Source organism: Oenanthe melanoleuca, chromosome 10 (genome assembly GCF_029582105.1).
Source record: "Oenanthe melanoleuca isolate GR-GAL-2019-014 chromosome 10, OMel1.0, whole genome shotgun sequence".
Taxonomy (NCBI): Eukaryota; Metazoa; Chordata; class Aves; order Passeriformes; family Muscicapidae; genus Oenanthe; species Oenanthe melanoleuca.
This window is the reverse complement of record NC_079344.1, coordinates 14,254,594-14,274,000: the sequence shown is the minus strand read 5'-3', so window position 1 is coordinate 14,274,000 and position 19,407 is coordinate 14,254,594. Positions and strand designations below refer to the sequence as shown.

The 19,407-nt window shown below is 45.1% G+C and overlaps 1 protein-coding gene across 2 annotated transcripts in view; it reads left to right on the top strand.

Annotated features, from left to right (window-relative positions):
• The first annotated feature begins 10,441 nt into the window (after positions 1 to 10,441).
• Positions 10,442 to 19,407, top strand: part of IGF1R (insulin like growth factor 1 receptor) — a 172,312-nt gene continuing 163,346 nt past the window's right edge. For both annotated transcript variants that reach the window (XM_056499737.1, XM_056499736.1), the window contains exon 1: positions 10,442 to 11,625. In XM_056499737.1, coding sequence (XP_056355712.1) covers positions 11,532 to 11,625 — 94 coding nt within the window. In that variant the 5' untranslated portion in view covers positions 10,442 to 11,531. The remainder of the gene's footprint in view (positions 11,626 to 19,407) is intronic.

Genomic DNA, 19,407 nt, shown 5'->3' with positions numbered 1-19,407 from the left:
CCTGTTCTTGCTCTTCAGGAGCAATGACATCCCTCTCCCCCAAAGGCTGATATTCTTCAAAGCCTTTTCCTGATGTGTTTCAGACTTGGTAAAATCAGAAGATGCTTTTCACAGTAATTTATGAAATACTTTTCTCCCCATTTCAGGCTCTGCACAAATATTTCTACTAAGGAAAATCTTTGGTTTCAGCTGATGCAGGAGGGTGTTTAGGACTATGAGCAGAAAGTTTGTAAGGCTCCTTTACAGACCACATCTTCTAGCATTGCCTGCTTGGTCTTCTAACTCAGAAAATTCACTTTTTTTTTTTTTTTTTTTTTTTTTTCCCCTGGGCATTTTGTTCATGGTTCCTCTAGGTTTGTTGAAGAAGTTGACATTTCTTTAATATATTTTATCACTTAAATGGTGTGTTTGAGGTGCATGATGTGGCACTGCTGAATGACACAGTCCTGCCTTCTGGCTTCTGGCAGGAAGGTGCTTTGTAGAAATCCTTTCTTCTGCTCCAGGTTCCTTTCTCCTGCTCTCCAAATATTTGCCTTGATTTCCTCTCAACACACTGGGCAGGATTGCAACTTCTGTGCATTTGTTCATGGTCCTTGGACTACAGAGCTAATGTGTCACACCAGAAATCTGCTCTGAGTGGTCTGCCTATAAATGACAATAATCTGGATAAAAGCAGTTTAGAGGATCCCACAATTATGGTAGGGCTTTGTTTGATTTGTGAGCAATAGCTGCTACTGTGAGTATTTAGAGTGAAGAAAAAGCCACCAGCTAGAAAGAAAAAAAGGAGAGAAAATACCTTGAATCTCCCTAGCATCCCTGCCACGCATCTCTCTCTGCTGGAACTGCCCTGCTGCCTCCTCAGGAAAATTCCTGCAGTTTTACTTGTTGGAAAGTGAAAATAACATTTCATAAATGTCCATGGGCAGATTTCTGCCAGCTAGAAGCCTACGAGAGGATTTTTCAAAGGCATGTTTGACAGCCAGTGTGGTGGGACTCAGTGATGGGAAGAACATTCTGACAACTCCACTCGAGCAGGTGAGGACGTGGCCTCGTCTCGGTTATTTCTATCTGGATTGAGAAGGTGGAGAAAGTAGCCAGGCATCCTCCTATCTCACTCAGCACTTTATCTCGAATTTACATAAACTAATCTATGCCAAACTCCTGTGAGAACAGCCCTGCCTGATAAGATCCTGCCCCTACGATGATGGACATCCCCCTGAAAAATCTGCTCTCACCAGATTTCGCTGACGAATCGGAATCTCATGCCTTAACCCACACAGAATTTTGCCTGGAGATTATAATGCTATTTTAATTTTTCTACACTTGCTGTTGCAAATACTACAAAATGCAAATCCTCTGGTATGAAGATACAGTTATGTAAGACCTCATTCAAAGGGTCTTATTTAAGAATGTAGTTAAGCATATGTTCAGCGACACATCCCAAAATGTGAGGGTCTTAAAAATGCACCTGAGAGTTTTCCCTCCCCTCTCAGGGATTTAAATAAAATGTTATCTGATGCTATTTTCCTCTGTAGGATGACTTAGCAGAAAGAACATTTCTTCAGACAAAATCATGTTCCTTTTCAGGAGAGATTCTTTCTGAAATTATTTGCATTAGAAGGTTTTTACAGTGATGTTTAAAAATCATTGCATAAGAAATACTGTGTCGTGAAGAAAAAAAAAAAAGACAAAATGAATTCTGCATTTTAAGCCTCTATTAAAAAAGAAAAGGCATATCTTGGACAGAGCATCTTTCGACAAGGGGAAGTGTGAGTTCATGAGAACGTGTCAGATATTCACACTGGGGCACAATGGCAAAAGCAGCTCTGCAAGACTGGCAGGTATTTATTTCTCTACAATCTGCTGAAAAGACAGACTGATTCCTTTCCTAGGGACAGCAGAGAAGTGTATTAAGCTTTGGTTCATTCCCAGCATTCAGTGAAGAGAGTTTTTGGGAAAGGTGCCAGATACTATGGACCAAGTTCAGCTCCAGCCTAAGCAGACAAAATTCCCACTGAAATCAATGGGAGTTGCACCTGCTGACTTTGGAGTTGAATATGGCCCAATATGTGGATACTATAAAGGTTCTGTTTCCAAAGTTTCTTCTGGCTTGTTTTGTGGGAATGCAGACCTGGCGCCAGGAACGTCAGAAGACCAATAAATTCACTATGGGAACTTCCAGGCAAATGACAGCTCTCCTGCACAAAACAAATCCAGAAGCTCACACGATGCTGAAGGACAAATTGTCAGTGTTCCCCCAGTTCATTTGCATGAAAACCAGTTCCAGAAATGCTGTGAGAGAAGAAAATGGAGAGTGTGTGGTTGGGAGAGATACCAGGGGAAATGCTTTGATTGGTTTGCTCAAATTATTTGGATAAATATTTAAATTACCCCAAATGTTTGTTAACTTGTAGGAAAAGTGGTCCTAAGTCACTAAGGAGGGTATATTATATTTATACAAACTATTTGATGGCTGGTCTCAAGAGCTGCTATTCTACATCTTCCCAATTTGGATGGAATTTAAGCTGTGACTGTCTCCAGGGGCAGAATAAAAGTCCAGACAGACTAGAGGAGTCCATCCAGAAAAAAAAAGCAGTAGCCTGAATGTATCCACGTGGCATTGAATACAGAGGAGTTAACAAAGGCATTATGTAAAGGAGCCAGTTTGTCTCTGTTGGGGTTATAATTGGCTGGTAACTGGGATTTAAACAACTGAGATTCAAAGTCCATTTTTTGAGTAATTGCTGCATAATGGAACCAGTCTCCTCAGAAAGCACATGTGTTCTTGGCAAGTGATTTGTAGGTAGTGGAAGCAGAGGAAGAGAAAGTTAAAAGCACAACACAAGAAATAATCGTGGAGCCCCTGCACTACAAAACTAGTCAGTTCCAATTCTTTCAAAATTCTAAATAAAACCAGCATTAGATCCACAGTCTGTCTTCTGATTTAACCTAAAGTTTGAAAGTATTTAAAGTTGGTATTTCTAGTTCATTTCCTTGATACACAAATCAAGAACCTTCTATATTTGACTAATTTATTTAAATGCAGTAGTTTTCTAAACATGATATGGAGGAGGAGACATTTATTTTCAAGGGCATTGTGCCCACTAACACTCACATGTGGAAAAAGGGCAAGGGCAGAGGAAGGGGTTAAAGGCAGTGAGTGCCCAGGTGCTGATCTGATGGAAACCCATCTTTCAAAGGAATATTGTAACTTCTTGTATTTGGCATGTCCTGGAAAAAAACAGTTTTAAGATTTCTTTTCCAAGCTGCTTATGATTAACAACCTTCTTTCCATGTCCTCCATCTTTAGCCCAATATTCCTTTTTCTACCACTAAACCCATATGAGTCATCCCTTTTAAAATCCGTGGTGGTCACACAGAGCACTCTCACAAACACACAGAGCAAATTAGGGGAAAATTGATGTCAAGACCTATCGAGTATGAAGGGCCTTTTAAAACCAACCTTCAGAATGTGCTAATATTTACACATTCCCAAACCACCTGGAAATATGTTCCAACAGCTTTAAAGCATTTGCAATATGATTTAGATGTATATGCAGCCATTCAGGGTTGCACATTAATTTACCCTAAAATCCAATTTGATCCAATCCATAATTTGATGTCTTTGAAAAAATACCTGCCCAGCCCTGGATTTTATAGGAAGTCAAAAATCTTATTTTAGCATAGAAAGAGTCATGGTTTTCTTCTTCAACAATTTTTAGAAACAAGATTTTTTGTTTCTTATGGTTTTTTTATGCTTTATATTAGCCTTAAGGCTGTGCTTTCCCATAATCTTTGTGGATAAACTTTTTCTTTCTTCTTGTAAGTATGAGATAGTTTGGAGCTCCTTAGGTTCGAAGGAGTTTTGATGACAGCATGTAATTGAAGTGATGGAAATGTGGATAAATAAAAATATGTGGTTTTATACATATTGTGCTTATATAATGTTTAGGTCCTTTTATTCTGTATAGAACTCTATCAAATATTTGATATAAATACCTACATTCTATAATTCCATTTTTTAATTCTATTTAATCCTCTATTTCCTTTATTTTGGGTTCCATTTTTATGTTCTGCCCAACTAGAACAAATAATCTCAACTTTCATATATTCAGCTCCATCTTCAATCAACTGCAAATGCAGAGACAAACAAGAATTTTATTTTGAAATCTGTCATAAATAAATGATTGTATACTTAAGGTTTTTTTTTAAAAAACAACCCCCCCAAAAATAGAAGCAGGTTGGGCCCTTTTAATTCTCCTGCAGGTAGCAGGAGCGAGCATAAAGTCACTAGAGTCAATGTGCACCTGTGTTTCCTTCTTCACAGCAGCAATAATTATTCTCCTTAGGAGTGAACTGTGACATTTAATTGCCTATAAACACATTTTAAGATCTAGTGATGATGTTACTAATCAGTTGGAAAATGCAGCAAGTTTCTTCCAGGTATTGATGCGAGCACACCCCTCTCAGTGCTGTGGGTCAGCATCACATCATCCCTGGGCCTGGCTCACAGAATCCTGGAATGGTTTGAGTTGCAAGGGGCTTTAAACATCATCTTTTTCCAACCCCTTTGCCATGGGCTGCAACACCTGCCACTAGACCAGGTTGCTTCATGTTCCATAGGACTCATGAACCTCCATATTTAAGGTGTGAAAACCCAAAGTGCTCACTGCAAATATCACATAATACAGTGGGGGCAGACCCTTTCTGCACAGCACATGGGGTAAAAATCAGATCCCTCTCCTTGTTAGCTTGGAGAAATCCTTGCTGGTGGTGTTAAAGTTCAAACGCATGCTTCTTTGAAAGAGTTAATAATACAAGATTAATAGCTGCTATAAGCACGTTGCAGACATCAGGAGTGTGTGCTATAAAATGTAATAAGCACATCAACAGATGGCCTGGTGGATGCTCATAAGCCACGGTTACAAGCACGCAATTGACCTGTTGGACTCTGCTCCAATCTCCACAACTGACTGGCCACGGCTTCCAACACCTCTCAGCCACTCATTAACTCTTTGTAAACTATTTACACACACACCATTAATATGCAGCGTGATCACCTCGCCCCTGCCTGCAACAGGAGCAGGATGGAGCCCTAATTACTTGCAACAGTTTATTAATTCAATCCATTAAGGGGAGGCAGGTTCTGACAGCCAGAGTGGGGAACCAGCAGGCTCTGGAAGCAGCTGTTCCCCTGCACCTCTGGCTCACTCTGCTCACCTTCGAGGTGCCTTTTGTCACTGATTTCTCACACCCAGAAGCACAAGAGGGGACACAGGCAGGAGGTTTGGTAGGGAAGGGGTTTGGCTGCTGCTGTGCCTCACCACACAGGCTTGGCATGATTGCAGAGTGCATCGACAGCCCTTTAAAACCCTGTCAAAAAGGCACAAATATCAGCATAATTTATCGGTGGCTATTTTAGGCAGGTGCACGGGAACTCTAAATATACGGCATTCACCGCTTGCTGCAGTTGCTATGGATATGGTATCTCAGGCCTGTAACTAGGGTTATAAATGCTGTTGTGTGCTTATTATTGTTGTTGTTATTAAAACATGAATTTTATTGTTATTCCTGCTCAGCTGCTGCCCTTAAATCATCCATGCAACTGCATATCCCTTGTTTGAAGGAGGGATGTGTATGGGAAAGAGGTAATAAACAGTACCCTTTCTTTTTTCTGCTTTTTCTTTGCTCCAGAAGGGAACAATCTTCAGCTCCTGCTTGCAGTAGTTTTAGGGCCAGGAGAAATGGAAATCACTCCCAGCCAAAGAAACGTCCTTCATTTGGGTCTATCTGATTAGCTCTCTGGTGGTTAAATCCTGCACACATCAAATGTGTCCAGTTGTTGGGGTTTTTTTCCCCTTCTCCTTGTCCTAAGAGGCTGTTCTCCTGCAGTGCAGGATTCTGCACAGCCCTCTCAATGTTACAGTGAATGGCCACTTCTACCCTAATCCTGCAGATCTGGGAAAGAGAAGATGGTCAGAGAGGCTCTACAGACAGAGGAGTTAATGCCAGGCTGCCCACCCAGCATCCGTCTGAGGTGTGCTGTGCTCCTGTCCCATGGCTGGGAGGAGATGAGCATCCTGCTGCAGTCGGGAGCCTGTGAAGGTCATTGGTACAGGGTGTGATTCAGTGCAGCAAAAACTGGCAAAAAGTGAACAGCGTGGTAAAAAGGGGCACCCACATTTTGCCTGGCTTGTTATGAGTCCATAAAATGCAGTTTATAAGGGGAGATTTGGACGGGGGGAAAAGAGTGAATTCCAAGGATTTGTGTTTGTGTTCCAGGTGTACAAAACCCACTCACCCAGGCTGTGTGAGAGATGTATCACTCACCCAGGCACAATTCCCACCTGGAACTCTCACCTGCCCACACCTCCCCTAAAGAGCGTTCAGCCTGAAGCAGAGGCTGAACAAGGTGAGCTGGCAGCAGCAGCAGCTCCTGGAGCACAGCACGGGGCTGCACTGGGTGCTCTCAGCTGCTGGCCCATGGCAAGGGCCACGCCAGGAGCTGTAGAGACCTTCCACAAAGCAGCTCCTGGGGCAGGCACAGGCAGTGCTCTGCCATGGCTGACCTTCATCCCAGGGAGCTGACACGGCTGGAGAAGGCAGGAGAATAAATTTCAGCAGCTCCCTTCTGCCGGTGATACAAAATGTTCAGATGCATAAAGGTTATGACAAGCGAGCGTCTGGTAAAGAGGTCAGGCTGCCCTGAATGTGCTGCAGAAGCCAAAATAAAGTCTAGTCAGGCCTATAAGGAGTCCGAGCACCGAGGCAGGGGAATGAGTGAGGCCTCTTCCTCCCCAGTGGTGGCCCCAGAAAGCAGTGGTGAGGCTGCTGTTAAAACTAAAGTATGGCTGAGTATGAGGATATTTGCCTTGGGCAGATATATGTTTTGAGAGACCGGGGTCAGTGGCTGCTTTAACCGCGTTGTTTCATCCCCACTGCCACATTTCCTGAGTTTTCCACTTAAGTGGGATTTTAAACAGGACACAGGTATGCTGGTGGCATTCAGCATTGCACTCTAGAGGGTAAAATGTTGTGTGTGTAACCAGGTGTTTCTTTCTGTCCATCTATCTCAAGGACCACAAACCAGCAGTGGACAAAGGGAGAGCACAAAGCCTAGTGCAGACGGAGAGGAGGAATGATTGTAGAACCAACAGGACAAGAGAAGAAGAGCCATCATTTTATGATTTCATCATGGAGCACATTGTTATGAAAATTAGCTTTAATTGGTCCAAATTATAACTTTAATTTTGCACATGGTACAGGTACAGTGTGCTTGAGGTTTTCATCATCAAGGATATGACCGTGGTGTGGTTGTACATGTTGAAAAATCCTGATTTAAATATCTCCACTGAAAATAGCAGGATCCCTCCTGGAGAAAGACACCAACATACAGGAGCCAGATCTGATTAAAAGGGTGCACTAAAGCTGAGCATGTGCATGTGCATGGCTGGCACTGAAGCTGCTGAAATGAGAAAGCATGAGGAAAGCTGAACACTGCGCACAGCTTTCCTCTTAAGAGGTTAAAAGAACAAAGCTATGGACACCTGGACATTCACAGAAAAAGGGATCCTCCCTCATACCTCCACAGAATAAAAGGCAAAGACATCTGGGCAGAATGCAGCCAGATAATTACAAATGATGAATTTCACATCAGCAGCTCAGGAGGATGGAGAGCACTGTAAATGCCTCCCATTCAACAATGTGCTGTTATGAATATATTTTTTTAAACTTTTCGAATAATCTGACAGATTCCAGAAACTAACTACGTTACAACACCTATAGGACAGTGTTTATGTGAGACTGGAAGCTCTTTGGAGGCACAGCACATCCTGCTCTCTGCCTGTACATCACTCAGGACAACGGGCTAGTCCATGACTTTCCCTATTCGCCAAAGTAATGAAAGAAAAGCTATTTGACAAAAATAAAAGTCCTTTATGACAGCATGATGAACGATAGACATGCAGTTCCCACTTCAGCTCTGCCTTTACACAACAATACATTAATTGGTAAATAAGACATTACAATTTATGCTGCATCAATGCTATGACACGCACAGAAAGGACACTTGTTCTGCTCAGAACCGGCGCCCGTAGCAGCCACAGCTGTACCCAGCAACAGTAAAAATTTATGGGACATGAAGATCTCTCTGGTTCAATTTGAGGACATGAGAGCCTATGTGTGGTCGATAAAATCTACAGCAGACACGCACCTGGCAGTCCAGGATGGTTTCAGGTGTAAATGCCTGATTTTCCTACAGGGAATCTCAGGAGAGTTGTGCTATCACCCAAATGCACAAAGTTTTGAGTTATTCTTGAATTATTGACAGAGTCCTGCATAGGTGTGCTCGTGTGGCAATTCTGGCCCTGTTGTACTCAGTGGTGATCTTCCCTTCAATTTCTGTGACACAGAATTGAACCTTTCCATCTTTCCTAAGGCATACAAGAGCTAATGAGTAATTCAGACAACTGGACCATTCTCACAAGGCAAACAGTAGAAGAATGGATGGAGAATCTACAAGAAGAAAAACATGTGCAGTACAAGGTTGTTGGAAGTGATGGGGTAGCATCACTGAAGGATATTGTAATACAAGATGCTCAAGAAGAATTCAGGTTTAAATGTAAAAACTTAATTTTGACATTTGCATTAATAATGTGCCATTTGCAAATTTCTTACTGTACTTTTTTTTTTTTTTTTTAAAGAAACCAATAGCCTAGAATATAGCTAATGCTCGCAGATGTCTGCTTTCTTATACTTCAGCATCATTTTGCTATCTCCCCATGCCAAAGTATTGCAACAAATCTGTGATTACTCAGGACACCCATATGCTGCACAGCATGGCTACTACGAGCTCTGGCGAAACAGCGGGAACACGGCCCACGTCTTCCGATCCCGAAGAGCCCAAACCTTTCCTGCTTCAACTCATCCCATGTCCCCACCATGTGGGGCCCAGGCGCCCAAAGTCATTGAGGGACAGAGAACAGCTGAGGAACGGAGTGACAATGTTGGAGAGCTGGATGGGGACAGCTCCACCGTTGGATGGGAGCGTGCTGGGGGAGGATGGTGAGTGTGGATGGGGACATGTTCCCGTGGTTTGTCCCCTGTGCTGGACCAAGCCTTGGCATCCCTGCCCCTCACTCCTGCCCCGCATCCCTGGGAGCAGCGCTCCAGGGTCAGCCCTTGGCTCTATTCTCAGTGTGAAACTGAGGAGTGGCTTGCATTAAATGCCGTAAATAAATAAACACGCCATGTGAAAACCGCAGCTACCTCCTAACCCCATTCCTGCCTTTTTACTATGTTTTATTTTATTTCATTTTATTTTATTTATTTATTTGTCAGGAACACAGCGGCGTTTCCACTGGCAGGGCTCGCTCGTGGGCTATCCCGCAGGATGCTCCTGCATATCCACCAGGTCTCCTTCTCCCGTTTCCCCGGCAGAGGCAGGAGCAGCGGCGGCCCCGCAGCATCCCGAGGTGCAGCATCCTCCCGTTCCCGCTGCGCTCCGCTCCGGGTTTTTCCCGGCGCTCGCTCGCGCCGCCGCCGCCTCCGCGCGCGCCGCCGGCGCCGCCGCCTGGGCGAGGGGAGCCCGTGAGGGGGGAGCGGGAGCGCGCGCGAGGGAAAGGAAAGGAAAGGAAAGGAAAGGAAAGGAAAGGAAAGGAAAGGAAAGGAAAGGAAAGGAAAGGAAAGGAAAGGAAAGGAAAGGAAAGGAAAGGAAAGGAAAGGAAAGGAAAGGAAAGGAAAGGAAAGGAAAGGAAAGGAAAGGAAAGGAAAGGAAAGGAAAGGAAAAAGGAAAAGGAAAAGAAAAGGAAAAGGAAAGGAAAAGGAAAGGAAAAGGAAAGGAGGAAAAGGAAAGAGGAAAAAGGAAAGGGGAAAAAGGAAAGAGGAAAAAGGAAAAAGGAAAGAGGGGAGGAGAGGGCGGGCGCGAGCCCCGTCCCCGCGCGGCCGCAGAGCGGAGAAGCGGCGGCGGAGCGACGCCGGGCTCTTGTTTACCAGCGCTCACTCTCCGTCGTGCACAGGGAGCCAGCGCGGAGGAGGAGGAGGAGAAGGGGGGGGGAAGGCAGACGCGGCAGCAGAGCGCTGCGAACCCTGCTGCAAGCGAGCGGCGAATTAATCGGGAGGAACAGCAGAGCAGCAGACCCTTCCCCCCCGTCTCCCTCCCCGCCCCGTTCCCTCCCCGGAGGAATTACAGACCCTTCGCAACAAGCTCCTGGGGTTTGACCTTCAGCAAACCGGATCGCCTTGCTCGCCCCCCGCAGCCCCCCCTGCTCACACACACACTCACACACCTCTCCCGGATCCCCCTCCCCCTGCCTTGGGCTGGGCAGCGCCGGGGGAAGGTTCGCAGCGCGCGCGCACCCAGAGGAGGAGGGAAAAGAGGAGGAAAGGGAGGAAAGGAAAAAAAAAAAAAAAAAAAAAAAAAAAGAAGGAAAAGGATTTACAAATTCGCTGGGTGGTTTTTGTTGTTGTTATTGTTGTTGTCGTCGTCCTCCTCCTCTCCCCCGCCCCCGCCGCGATGGCAAGGCGGCTCGGAGGGATGCGAAGAGGAGAGCTGCGGGGGGAGGAGGCGGAGTGCTGAGCGCTCCGCTCGCCCCGCTGCTGCTGCTGCTGCCGCTGCTGCTGCTGCTTTGTGTGTGTGTCCTGGATTCGGCTTTTTTTTTTCTTTTTTTTTTTTTTTTTTTTTTTTTTTTGAGAAGGAGCTTGTGGCAGCCGCGCCGAGGAGAGGAAGAGGAGGAGTAGGGGGGAAGCCTTTTTAATTCATTTTCGACCCCAATTCTGCATTTCGAGCCTCTGCAGGCAGCCGGACTCGTGGTGGCGGCGGCGGTGTTGTTGTGGGTGGTGGTTGTGCGTGGGGTGTCCCCCCCACCCTCCCCGGCGGAGCGGGGAGCGGAGCCGCGGGGATCCCGCCGGGGCAGCCCCGTCCCCGCGCGGGGGGACGGCGGAGCTGTTGTTGTTTTGTAATAGGATTGTCTGGGTCGCGCCCCCCCCCTGTCCCCTCCCTCCGCGGCCCTCCCAGTTTTTGTGTCTGTGTGTGTGTGCGTGTGTGCGGTGTTTGAAAATGGAGGTTGAAGATGCCGACTGCCAGCCCCGATGTGCCTCGTGTTTGCGGCTCCTGTGCACGATGTACCACCGCAGCCAGCGCTGAGGGGAGACGGCGGCGCCCCCCGCCCGCCGCCCCGAGCCCGCCCCGCCGCCCCGGAGACAGCGTCGCCCCGGGGCTTCCATGCCTTGCTGTTATTGCCGTTAATACATCGTGAATATTTGTGTATTTTTGGTGTGCTTGCTCCGGAAGATCAACACCCAGGGACCTCAACAACCCTCCGGTTTGCCGCTCCGAAGGGTCTTGTGCTTTTTTTTTTTCTCTTCCCTTCGTTTCTTGAGGCAACGTGGATTTATTTACCCTGCCCCGCTTCTCCTCCGCCGCTCGTTATTTTTAGAGGACGGGGAGAGGGAAGAAAGCGAACAATTTTGGACTTCTTTTTGCTTTGTTTTGTTTTCGGAAAGGGGGTTTTTGTCCAATTAAAGAAAGAGGAATGAAGTCTGGCGCTGGAGGAGGGTCCCTCGCCGTCGTCTGGGGGTTCCTGCTCGTCTTCGCCGCACTTTGTCTGTGGCCAACAAATGGGGAAAGTGAGTACAGTGCGTGCCGCGGGGTGCGGTGAGGGACCCCGCGGTGAGGGAGCCCCCGGGTGAGGGGCTGCCGGGGAGGGGGCGAGGGCGGCGGCTGCCTGTGTGTGTTTGGGGGGCGTGAGAGGGTCCCTGCGTTTGTGTGTGTGTGTGGCTCCCTGTGTATGTGTTTATGTGGGTGTTGTGCGTGTGTGTGAGGGGGGGTCCCTGTGTGAATGTGTGTGAGTGGGCTGCTGATGGAGGGGCTCCCTGCGTGTGTGTGGATGCGTGAGGGGCTCCCCGTGTTTGGGTGTGTGTGTGTGAGGGGCTCCCTGTCTGTGTGAGGGGGTTCCCTGTGCGAGGGGCTCCCTCGCCGTGTGTGTGTGAGGGGCTTCCCTGCGTGTCTGGGCTGTGTGCGAGGGGCTCCCTGTCCTGGGGGGATGCGGAGGGTCCCTGTTCGTCCCGGGGTTCCTGTGCGGGTCTCCCCGCCCGGGGCTGTGATTGAGGGGGGCTCCCGGGGCTCGCGCCGTTTCCCGCCGCGGCGCCGAGCGGGTCTCGCCCCTGCCCGCGGGGCTCTGCGTGTTTTCCTCCTGTTACGCGTCTGCTCCTCGAGCACGTTTAACAACCCGGGGCTGCGCGTCTCCCTCGCTGCCGTGCCCGCCTTCCCTCCCCGGAGGCGGCTGCTTGGTTGTACACACGGGTCGGCACCGCCGCAGCCCCGAGCCCCTCCTTTGTGTCCCCCCCGAGCGCGGAGCAGCGCTCAGGCGCCGCAGCCAGGGCTGCGAGCTGCGTAGTAAACACTCGCAGCCTGGGAAGGACTCGGCTCGCTTTCCCCGCATGGAAGGAGCTTGATCTCTGTCAATATTTAGAGGGTGTATGCAATATCCTGCCGTAGTGAGTGAGGAATTCCTGGAAATGAACGTCTTGCCTTTTATTGCTGCTTTACCGCCGAGGAGGGGTTTCACTCGCTATATGCGGGGTGCGGAATTACGGCGGCATCCCGCAATCTAAAGGTCACGGGCTGCCGTTCATTTAAAAAAAAAAAAAAAAAAAAAAATCGCACATTAACGCGTTACGTTTGTGCGTAAATAGAAAGGTCTGATGACCGAACGGGCTGCGATCTGAGGGGTGATGCATTTTTCTAAGCGGCCGTGTTGCAGGCAGCGCCGAGCAGCGTGCAGCCGCTTCCCGGCAGCGCGGCAGAACGCGGCTCGCGGTGCGGGCCCGGCTGCTCCCGCCCGGAGCCGCAGCACATCCGCGGCCGCGCCGCGCTCGGGAGCCGCCGGAGCCCCGACTTTGTTTTCGTGCGTTTCCAACCTGTGATTGTGTTGCAGTGCCCGCCCCTCTCGGGCGCAGGGGGAATCGAGGGGGCAGGGAGGGCTGCGCTGCCATTGATTACACTGCAATCATCGCCGGATTAATCCCGGGGCTGATCGGTTTTCTCCTGGTATGTCGGGCTCACGCTGGATTGAGAATCTCTTGCATGAAAGAGATCCCTTCCCTCGTTTCCTGGAGTATCTCTGTAGACGGAGAGATGGTAAATGTGCCTTGGAGCCCAACCATTTTAAACTGTGCTCCCTCTCCTTCAGTGTCTGCAGAAACAGGGATGTTCCTGTACTGCATCCTGATGCTTTAATTTCTTCTGCCGTGTGTTTTTCAGTACACTGAAACACTGTTGTTGTGTGCCTCTCACTTTCAGAAAGATACGAGCTGTTGGAGGAAAGGAACGAGGAGATCAAATTTCTCCATTTTAAATGTAAAGGGAAAGAATTTAGGAGGCAGGAGGGCTTTTCTAAAAGTAGTGGTTTCAGATTGAAAAGAAAGGGAAGTTCTTTGGATGCTCTGACAGTGAGGCTAAGTACACAAAAAAAGATAAGTGAGCAAGAAGCACATAGACGGAGCCTGTAATGCATGTTGAGTAATAATTATGTTTTGTTAGGCAGTAAATGCCTGTTAACTCCTTGCAAATTAAGGCCCAGTTTAGGCTTTTGGGCCAGTTAGGGCTGGAGAGCTGCAGTCTCACTTCCATGAGTAGAACTTTTTGGCTAGTGCTGTTTTCAAGAGGGAAGATGAATCTCTAAGTTTAAAAACAAAAGCCCCGTGCCCTTCTTCAGGGGAGGGCTTACAAAGGATCCAGTAGCGTGGAGAAACAGAACGGGAGGAGGAGGAGATCTGCTGCGTTCTTAAGCTGCTAGGATACACACTTAGAATTGTTTTCCTTGTCTTACCTGGTACAAAGTACCTGGAAATAAAAATGCTCACCCAGCTCTGGCAATGAAGTAATGCAAGAAGAGTATGTTAAGGTTTTAGGTTCTAGTCCTCTGAAGTGTTTGTGGTTACCACTTACCTAAAATGAACATCCCAAATGAAATACCTTCTGAAGAAGATCCAGGCATTTAAACATGAGAAGATATGCTGAAAAACTTGTCTTAGCTGAATACTGCCTCTAATCGATTGTCTTTGTAGTTTACAGTTTAATAGCCTTTGTTTTCACGAGTTATTGCTGAAAGAATTTTGCTGTTAGGGGGAAAAATGATCTCCAGAGCAGATGTTTTACATCTCTTCATATTCTTCTCTCTCCCCACAATAGTGGAAGGAAGATTAATCTTAATTTTTATTTGTTTTTCATATATACTGTGTCATAGCTAAAAGGCACTTCCATTTTCGGTCAAACAAGCAAGGCATTCCTAAATAGGAATACAAAGGAGTTACAACTGGAGGGGAGAGACCCATCTCTTTAATGCTAAATTATATAGAATGTATTTGTAGTTATGTGACGGAAAACTCTTTAAAATGCAGGTAGCTTCAGTGGAAAACTTCTGATTCAGAAAAAGTCATTTAAAAATGCTGAGAATTCCCTGGGATTGCGTTAGAACGGCACAAAAATGGAAATGAGAAGACCTTTCATTAAGCCAGAGTTTGTGGTGCTGTACCCGTGCGTTTGATGTGTAAAGCTACAACTGTTGGAGGCTGTTTGATGCTGGGGGTGGGTTTAAGATGAGGCATAAACACGGTGTTTTCTTCCTTTCCTCCCTTGAGCACGATGGGGTTTTGATTTTCAGCCTTCTGTGTATTTACAGAGGGAATGTCTAGGAGGGAACGGGTTAAACACTTAGAAGGAAAATAATAGTTTTAGGTGTGATAATACTTCAGATTGATGGATATCTTGATGGGTCTGAGCTTTTGTTTGTCTATCCAGGCTGGATGTTGTGTTCCTGATAATGAACAGTAGCTCATGCTGATGCTTAATCTCTCTCCCAGGTTGCTTAGTAAAAGCCCTCATGACCTGCTGAGTGTCGGCGTTACACACACCTCGCTTTTGCATCAGCATTTTCCTGTACGCCCGGTGGTTAGGGAATGTTGGTAGCTGGGAGTTGGATAATTCCTGCTGTAATTGAGGTTGTGAATAGAAAATGCTAGAGCCTGTAAGGAGCTGGCGTCAGGGGGGGTCAGCAGAAAAGGGAGAGGAGGGGAGTGCGCAGGGAGTGATGGTGCCTGGAGTCTGGGGGAAGGAGAGTAAGCCAGGCAGTGCTTGGACTTTTTTTGTATTGTATTGGGTTGGACTTCTGGTTTGCAAACCAGAACTGGAGCAAAGGCTTGTGTGAGTCAGAAACTGAGAGGGTTAGGAAATGGAAGTGACTTAGCTAATAATACCAGACAAAATGTGTTGAACGTGAGGAAGCAGAGGGATGGGTGTGGAAAAAAGGTGTGTTGGAAGTTTCAGTGTTGAACCTACATTTGAGGGAGAAACACTGGGGGATTTTGTGCATGTAAAGTGAAGGAAATTTAACTCAGTTCTTATGTTCTGAAAAATGAGGGAAGGTAGAGGCTGCAGAGAGCAAGAAGACAGATCAATTAGTTTGACTTCAGCACAACAGAAGACGATTTACTTGGTTTAATAGGGAAATTGCTTAGATTTGATCAACTACTGTGTTAATTTTTGTGTCAGCTTTTCCCTGATGTGTTGTTCCTCCAAACTAATTCTAGGGTATAGTTAAAGCACATGCCAGTGATGCTGAAATTGTTTTCATCTTGAAAGATACACGCAAAATCTAGTGTTAAAGAGCATCCACGTGATGATTTTTGAATCTGTCTTCATTGGTAAATAATTAATTTCTATCAGTATGTGTTACCATGGTAAAAGTTGTTTCAAATCTTGTTTAATTTTCTGCTAAACTGGCATTTACTAAGGGGATCTTGGAGGAGAATTTTTTTTAAGCATCTAACGTTTAAAATTAAAATCCATTTCAGGGCTGCAACTATTAGCTTTAAAGGATAATTTCAGTTCATGTTTAACTAATGCTTTTTCTCTTCCCCAGTAATTTTTGTTTTCTTTTTACTGTGAGGTAGATTTTACCAGTGATCACTGGAACAATAATCTGAGTGAGAGCAGAAGAGGCAGTTTTGTTAAATGATTAATTATATTGTGTGTGTATTCCATCTGTGTGAATTGTGAGCTACCGCAGACTTCATTGTAGAGAAGTTTGTTTATGGTCCTGAACTTTGAGAGAGAGAGAGAAAGAGGCAATAATACATGCAGGAAACCTGTTTTTCTCACACTGGATGTTAACTTTGTGATCCCACACAGCAAACAACTTATCTAGCTCATCATCTGTAATGGCTCTAAAGTTTGTAACTTACAGAATGTGCTGAATTAAATTATTTTAAAGAAGCTAATGTATTTATCTGAATTATCTGTAGTTAAATTAATGAACTTCATGAGCATTACTGTACTTGAAAAGCTGAATGGCAACTTGCTGAAAAAGTTCCTGAAACTTAGGTTTATGAAATTAAATACATTCTTACTTGGATTTTAGTGTAAAGCTTTCCCATTTGGAAATGCTTTCGGATGTTATCAAGTAGCAGCTGGTTTCTATTTATGTGTGAGTGTGTACATAGGAATGGGTAAACTGCATTTTATTATTGAAAACTATTGTGGATGCTAAATTTTAAAAAAAGCTGCAGTTTAAGTAATTGTCTCGGGAGTCTCATAATTAAAGTTGTTGCAGATTTGTAGTTGCAGTTTAATTCAGATCTTCCTGACAGAGCAGAGCTTTTAAGGTTTCTGAGCTTTGGTGCTAATGGAACGTGCTGCTTTTAAGAGTTTGTTGCAGAAAGACTTTGGGAATGCAGTGATGTGTTTGAAAGGTAGAAATACTGTTTTAGTATTTTGATCTATTTGACATGTATAATTTTTCTATCACTGAAATTGTATAGACAGCTTCTTTGTGTAGGTTAGTTGGATTGGTTTTTATGATTTATGAAAGCCACTTTAAAAAGAATAGTTTCACATTTTTTTTATTGTACAAAAGCAGAACTCAACAAACAGCAGTTGATGAAGACACATTGGTGGTTGTTAGCCAGCCTGTCTTGTGTGTGGTTTTTTTTGGGCTGCTTTTTTTTCCCTCTTAGCCAAGTCATGACAGGTACAATCTGGACTGATTTCTGCAGTACTATATTTGTCTTTTTTTGTGTCCAGAACTGTCTGAGAGAAACTTTGAGGACCGGCATACGATCAGCAGCACACAGTGTTCATTCATATGTTTCTGTGCTCTGCAAACAGAGCTGCACTGAGTCCTCAAAGTCAAAGATAGACTCTGCTTCCTTTAGACAGGACTTGGTTTTGCTCAGTAAGTTTGATAACAGTTTGACTTATTAATTAATTAAGGAGATGCATTCTGGCAAACTGGAGTGTGTTGTGAAGATTTAACTCACCCTTATCACTGAAAGTTTTGCTTTCTAACTTTGCAAATGCAAAACATGAGCCATTCCCTTAGGAAATCTTGCAAGACACCAATTAACTTCTTCAGTGTTGATATCCTCAGGAAGTTGCTGTTGTGGCACAAGATTGTTTAAAACGTGCTGAGAAGCAAAATTGTTGTTTCTTTATTTACAGATTGATTTGCATATGACTCCTAAGCTTTAGTGTAATAGAATTTCATTTATTTATTTATTTAGGAATATTCAGACCTTCAAATTTCCGGTTAGCCAGTGTCTTTCTTGGTAAACTTGATGGTATGAGCAGAAACAAACATCTGTGTATTTCTGTGACTTCCCAGATAATTTTTTCAATGAGATTGTTGTCTTTGACGTATCTGAGCAGAAGGGATCTCACACCCCAATAAAGTACTAAGGCTATTCCTTTAGAGGACCAAATCCACTAATAAATAATTGGGTAGAATATCAAATGTACACTTTCGCAGCAGCACAAAGTCATTTTAATAAGGACTTAGAGCAGTAATTCCCATTGTCACTGAGGTGCTGACCAGGTTGGATTTTAAGACTTTGTTTCCTTGCTGACTTCAAAAAAGTGTACGTGATACAAAGAAGTTGTTTAAAGCAGGAAATAATTGTACTGCACGTGTGTGTGCTTTACCATCACAGTTTATAAATTCGTGTGTGTGTCCTGCTTTGGTGAGCACATGGCTTGTGAAGGTGTGTGTTTGGGCAGCTCCCTGGCTGAATGAGTTTGTTTGCCTGTGTTGCCAGTGTTGCTGCAATAGCTCCACCGGTCAGGGAATGTTATCTTCAACCCCTTATTGGTGCCATTACATGCTGTAAAGATAGCTCTGTTTACTTGGAAGTGTGAGCATCAACTGATCAAAACACTTTCTCCTAACAGGTGGGCTTTTTTTGGAGTTCCTTGCTGAACATCCCTTCTGTTTGTGCTGGGAGCATTGTCAGAAAGTGGCAACATCAGGCAGATGCAGGAAATAATAAGAGTTTTTAATGACAGAGGCAAACTTTACATGAGTGGTTTTCCCCTGCTGTTGAATTGGTGATGGGTCATTTTTACTGACTGTTTCCAGCAGCTTTGTAGTTTTTTTTCCTTTAATATGAACAATTTGCAAATTATTACACTGCTCATTTAAGTTAGCTTTTGCAATACTGTTCAAATAGCAGAAGGTTTGATTTGGGGCAGGAAAGAAAAATTTTTTGAAGTTCAGAATGCATAAAATGAATACATGCTAAAGTAGTCAGAGATCCCTTGTACTTTATCAGAGAGCAGTCTGCTTGAATGAAAGGTACTGTACCTGCTGTTAAGTTTATAAACTTGGTTTATACAGATTACTTTTTAAATTATTCATGATGCTATGTTACAAGTATATCTGACAGGTTTAAAATAAATGGCTTGATGGTAAGAGGGAGCATGCATAAATTAGAGCTGGGATAATGTGCTCTTTGAAGTATCTCTCCTATTTGTTACTACTGGAATACAGTAGGTAGCTGCAGCTGAGTGTGATTCTCAAGTGAGAGTATATCATCATCTTCAAACTGTGGTGTAGTGCCATTCCTTATGTAAGACAGATGAGATAGGGAGCACCAAGGTGCTCTCTCTGTTTTTAGTTATAGACACATTTCTGCTGAAACAGGGAGAGCATTTATGGGATGAAAAGTTGTAAGCACAGCAGTAGAAAGGTCTGCTGGTTGCTGTGTGTTGCTGAGGTTAGGGTGGCATCGCTTTGTTTTATTTACTCTTCTCTGTTAGCATTGCTGTGGGTTTGTAAGAGGTGTTCTTGTAAGGTGCTTGTGCTCAGTGTCTGATTTGCAGATGGATCGTGGTACTCAGCTTGAGAAATCTTCCTGGGATGTGTGCACAGGAAAGGTTTGCAAGAGCTGAGCCATTGTGTTTGGAGAGTTTTACTGGTGGGGAAAGAGAATTCCAGATCTCTTGGATGCAGAAATGGTTTCCTCAAACATAAATTGTCTCAGTGCTGATTTTTCTGATTCTGTAGACAGGCAGCTCATTTTATTTGAGAAGCAAGCTCCCGAAGGAATTTATGGGATAGGGGAAAAAGCCCCCAT